The 5,135-nt window shown below is 49.3% G+C and overlaps 1 protein-coding gene across 1 annotated transcript in view; it reads right to left on the bottom strand.

The window, feature by feature from the left end:
* Positions 1–173: 173 nt before the first annotated feature.
* The window catches only part of atg7 (ATG7 autophagy related 7 homolog (S. cerevisiae)), a gene marked incomplete at its 3' end in the record, with an annotated part of 23,275 nt that continues 18,313 nt past the window's right edge, over positions 174–5,135 (bottom strand). Inside the window, exons 9-13 of the mRNA XM_024144469.2 lie at positions 3,804–4,116; positions 2,291–2,376; positions 1,591–1,621; positions 1,327–1,440; positions 174–398 (exon numbers count right to left, since the gene is read on the bottom strand). Of these exons, the coding sequence (XP_024000237.2) occupies positions 174–398; positions 1,327–1,440; positions 1,591–1,621; positions 2,291–2,376; positions 3,804–4,116 (769 nt within the window). The remainder of the gene's footprint in view (positions 399–1,326; positions 1,441–1,590; positions 1,622–2,290; positions 2,377–3,803; positions 4,117–5,135) is intronic.

The raw sequence follows: 5,135 nt of genomic DNA on the forward strand, positions 1-5,135 counted from the left end.
GACCCCCTGCCGGACGACCCCCTGCCGGACGACCCCCTGCCGGACGACCCCCTGCCGGATGACCCCTGCTGCGTTCAAAATGGAACCCTTTCCCCCTATATAATGCACTACTTGTGACCAGGGCCCATAAGGCTTGTAGTGCACTATATAGTATGTCATTTGGGACGTGTTGCCTGATTCCACCCTCTCTCTCTCTCCCTTACCTTCCTATTGCTGGCAGCTATAACAGTCGGCAGCCATCGACTCTCCCTGGTGTCCATCAACAGGAAGACGACATCATGCTGCGAGATCAGCTTCTCCAGGTGTTCCACGTCCTGCCTGGCCTGGGACATGGTCGCCTCGGAGAAGTTGACCGGGTGGCCTGGCATCGGGATGCTCATCACGTGGCCCTCTGCATTCTATAGGGGGGACATATCATCTAGTTTAACCAATAGGGTAATAACACATATAGAGATCATGTGGGACATGGTCGCCTCGGAGAAGTTGACTGGCATAGGGGTGCTAATGGTATGACCTTCCACAAAGACATCATATAGGTTACCATAGGATATAGCACCCATTTTGTTAAAATATGCAGTCAGGGATCTTAAGCACTCACCGATTTGTAAACGTAATCATACAAATTGCTAAATAGATCAAATATGAGCAAAGATCCAAATGTTTCTCCAGATGTGTATTAATGTGAAGCATCTGGTTTGGCCATTTCCACTCACGACCAAATATGGTGGTGAGAGGGAAGCCCAGTGGCAGGCAGTGGGAGAAGATGGACCAAATATGGTGGTGAGAGGGAAGCCCAGTGGCAGGCAGTGGGAGAAGATGGATGGAATGACCCAACCCTACTGGAAATGACCCTACTGAATTACCAACCCTGGAAATGACCCAACTAGCCGGAAATGACCGCCAACCTGGAAATGACCCCAACCCTGGAATGACCCTCAAACCCTGGCCCAACCTGAAATGACCCAACCCTGAGAAGTGACCCCAACCCCTGGAAATGACCCAACCCCTGGAAAATCCAGCCCTGAAACCTCGCTAACCACCTGGAATGACCAACCCTCAGGAATGCCCAACCCCTGGAAATGACCCCAACCCCTGGAAACCTCAACCACCCTGGAAATGACCCCCAACCCAGGAATGAACCCAATCCAGGAATGACATAATGAAGACAGTCTTTACTACACCTCACTAACATGAGTGGTCCACTGCTTATGGAAACTTTCAAATCATGATCATGCCAGACAATCATTCAGCATGCTGAATGACATCAACATATGAAACATGACAGTCCCAATCACGTTATTTGTAAATATTATGCATCTCCATTACCTTCAGTAGCTGTAGTATGACACCTATGAGTTCTAGCAGCCAGGCGTCCTGCTTATCATGGCAGCTGACGACGTCACTGTACACTGCTCTGGCCAGGGTCCGGCTCTGGTGGGACTGAAACAAAACAAACAAAAGCGTTCAGGGTCTGTCTAGCTGTGACTGATACAGTAACAACACAAGAGTTCAGGTTCTGTCTTGGTGGACTAAACAAACAACAACAAGAAGGTTCTAGGAGTCTTGGTCTCTGGCTGATATCAGACATACAAAAAGTAGGTTCAGGTCTGGTCTCTGTGGACTGAAACACAACAAACAAATAGTAGGTTCAGGGTCTGGTCTCAATGGTGGATGATACAAAACAAACAACAAGAGGTTCATGGTCTGGTCTTGTGGACTGTGATAACAAACAAACAAGAAGGTTCATGGTCTTGTCTGCTTGGTGACTGATACAAACAAACAAGAAGGTTCAGGGTCTGGTCTCATAGTGGACTGATACCAAAACAACAACAAGAGATTCAAGGTCTGCGCTCTCGGTGACTTGATACAAACACACAAGAGGTCAGGTCTGTCTCTGTGGACTACTACAAACAACAACAAAGAGGTTCAGTCTGGTCTCTATGGGGAATATACAACTTAGGAACAACCAAGAGTTCAGGGTCTGGTCTGTGGATCTGATACAAACAAAACAAGAGGTTCAGGCCTCTGGTCTGGTGACTGATACAAAAACAAAGAGGTTCAGGGTCTGGTTCTGGTGGACTGATACAAACAACAATCACGAGGTTCAGGTTGGTTAGAACATATTTTGTATCGATGTTACTTGTTAACCTCTAACCAAAATAATAGATTAAAAAAAGGTGGGATACAAAAATATGCTAGGTTTTTTTGAATTTGAATGTTCGAAAAGTCGTTCTCACATCTCCGTGGCCAACACAGACAGACAAAACAATAACGCAACCATGCGTCTTACGTCTCGGGGGCAACGTCGTACAGAAGTAGCATCCGTAGCGGGTCCGGGAGTGTGGAACAGAAGGCTGCGGAGCTGGCGGGCTCGCCCTGGAGGAAAGTTGAGCGGAGAAGTAAGAGGAGTCGGGAAGATCTCCTGGTCCACAGGTTTTTCTTCAGACCGTGTCTCATCACCACGAAGTGTCAAAGCCCAGGCAGAATTCACTACCAACGGAGAACAGGTGAGGGGGAGGAGGAGGGAGAGAAGGCGAGAACAGGAGTGGAGAGCAGAGAGAGGTGGGAGAAGAGAGAAGAGGGTGAGAGAGAGAAGAGCTGTCGAGAGAGAGAGTGGAGAGAGAGAGGGAGAGAGAGAGGGGAGAAGAGAGAGAGAGGGTGAGGAGGGAGGAGGAGGAGAGAGCAGAGGGTGGAGGGAGGAGGAAGGAGCGACGGGAGGGAGGAGGAAGGACGAGGAGGAGGGTAGGAAGTGAGCATGAGAGGGAGTAAATGACGAGGGAGGGAGGAGACGGCAGAAGGGACGGGAGAGGACGAGGGAGGAAGAGGGAGCGAGGAGCGGAGGGAGGAGGAGAAAGAGAGAGGGTGGGAGGAGAGGAGCGATGAGGAAGGGAGATGGGAATAGCCGAACGTGTTTGTTAAATTATAACATTGAAATACCTCTCCCCAAAGCTAAACATCATATACACTAGAAACAATCCCACTTTCATTATGTTATGAGTAGTAAGTCACTGGGTTGAGTTCAATATGCTTTATAGACTATTATACACCAAGCCATTAGGATATGTCTGTGTCCCAAATGCTTTACCCGATCCCTATATAGTCACTACTTTATAACCAGAGCCCTATCCCTATATAGCTGCATCTACTTTAGACCAGAGCCCTATCCCTATATAGTGCCACACTTTAACCAAGACCCTATTCCCTATTATAGTGCACTACTTTAACCAGGCCCTATTCCCATATATAGTCACTGCTTTCTACAAGGCTCATAAGCGAATAGGTGCATTTGGACGCACACAGAGCATGTTCAGGACGCACTATCAGTAGATTCTATTCAGGACCGGCACACAGAGCATGTTCAGGATGCCACACAGAAGCATGTTCAATCTAATCGATGGGATGACTCTTCGTCAAGAACTCGATTTGATCTCTTATGAATCACACAATCTTTCAGGCCATCTTAGCCTGGAGAACACTGGTATCTCAAATGGTTACCTATTTACCTTATGCTCTGCGTCGTAAAGTATGCCACAGTATAGAATAGCTCTGGTCTAAAGTAGTGCACTATATATGTAATAGGGTCCTGGTAAAGTAGTTCACTATATAGAAAGTGCTCTAGGTCTAAGTAGGCACTATATAGGGAATAGTGCTCTGGTCTAAAAGTTATGCACTATACTAGGAAATAGTCCTGCGTCTAAATAGTCACTATTAGGAATAGGGTCCTGTCTAAGAGGCACTATATAGAAATTAGGGTTGCAGTTTGGAAGGCATTTCTTTGAACCACTGTTTCAGTAGAGCCAAACACACTGGACGACCCCTGCTGGATGACCCCCTGCCGACGATGGCATGACCCCCTCCGACACTGTGACCCCCTGCAGGACGACCCCCTGCCGCGACCCCCTGAGACACCCCCTGCCGGCAACCTCCTGCGACGACCCCCTTGCCGGACTACCCCCTGCCGGACGGGACCCCCTGCCGGACGACCCCTGCAGGACGACCCCCTGCCGACGACGCCCCTGCCGGACGACCCCTGCCGGACGACCCCCTCCGGACGATGGATACCCCCCTCGGGACGACCCCCTAGCCGGACGACCCCCTGCCGGCGATGGAGACCCCCTGCCGGACACCCCCGGCCGGACGGACTCCCCGCGACACCCCCCGGATGACCCCTGCTGCGTATCAAAATAACCCTTTGCCCCCCTATATAATGCACTACTGTGACCAGGACCATAAGCTTGTAGCTGCACTATTAGATGTCATTTGAACGTATTTGTTGCCTGATTCCACCTCTCTCCTCTCCTTACCTTCCTTATGCTGCAGCTATACAGTCGCAAGCCAGTCGCTCTCCCTGGTATTGTCCATCAACAGGGAAGACGGAACATCATCGCGAGATGTTCTCCAGGGTTCCACTGTCCTGCCTAGCCTGACATGCGCCTCGGAGAAGTGACGGTGGGCTGACATCGGATGCTCATCACTGCCCTCTGAAACATTCGTATAGGGACATAATCATCTGTTTAACCAAAGGGAAACACATATAGAATTCTGTGGACATCGGTCGCCTCGGAGAAGAACTGGCAAGGTGTATGTCTACTTCCACAAAACATCATATAGTTCCCATAGATATAGCCCCATTTTGTTAAAATATGCAGTCAGGTGCTTAAGCACGTCACCGTATTTGTTAAATCGTCAGATCAACAAATTTGCTAATAGACTCAAATATGAGCAAAGATCCAAATGTTTCTTCCAGAGTTACTTATGGAACTCTGTTTGGCCATTCCATCTCACGACCAATATGTGGGAAGGAAGCCCAGTGGCAGGCATGGAGAGATGGACCCAAATATGTGTGAGAGGAGCCCAGTCAGCAGTGGGAAGAAATGGACCAAATATGGTTGAGAGGAAGCCATGGCAGGCAGTGGAGAAGATGGACCCAAATATGGTTGAGAGCCGAAGCCAGTGGCAGGCATGGGAGAGAGCGACCACAATATGTGGGAGAGGGAAGCCCATGGCAGTCATGGAGAAGATGACCAATATGGTGTGAAGGAAGCCATGCACAGTGGAGAAAGATGACCAAATATGGTGGAGAGGCTAAGCCCTATGCAGCCCAGGGGAAGAAGATGGAACCAAATATGTGTGAA

The sequence above is a fragment of the Salvelinus sp. IW2-2015 genome, unplaced genomic scaffold, assembly GCF_002910315.2.
Source record: "Salvelinus sp. IW2-2015 unplaced genomic scaffold, ASM291031v2 Un_scaffold5315, whole genome shotgun sequence".
Classification (NCBI taxonomy): Eukaryota; Metazoa; Chordata; class Actinopteri; order Salmoniformes; family Salmonidae; genus Salvelinus; species Salvelinus sp. IW2-2015.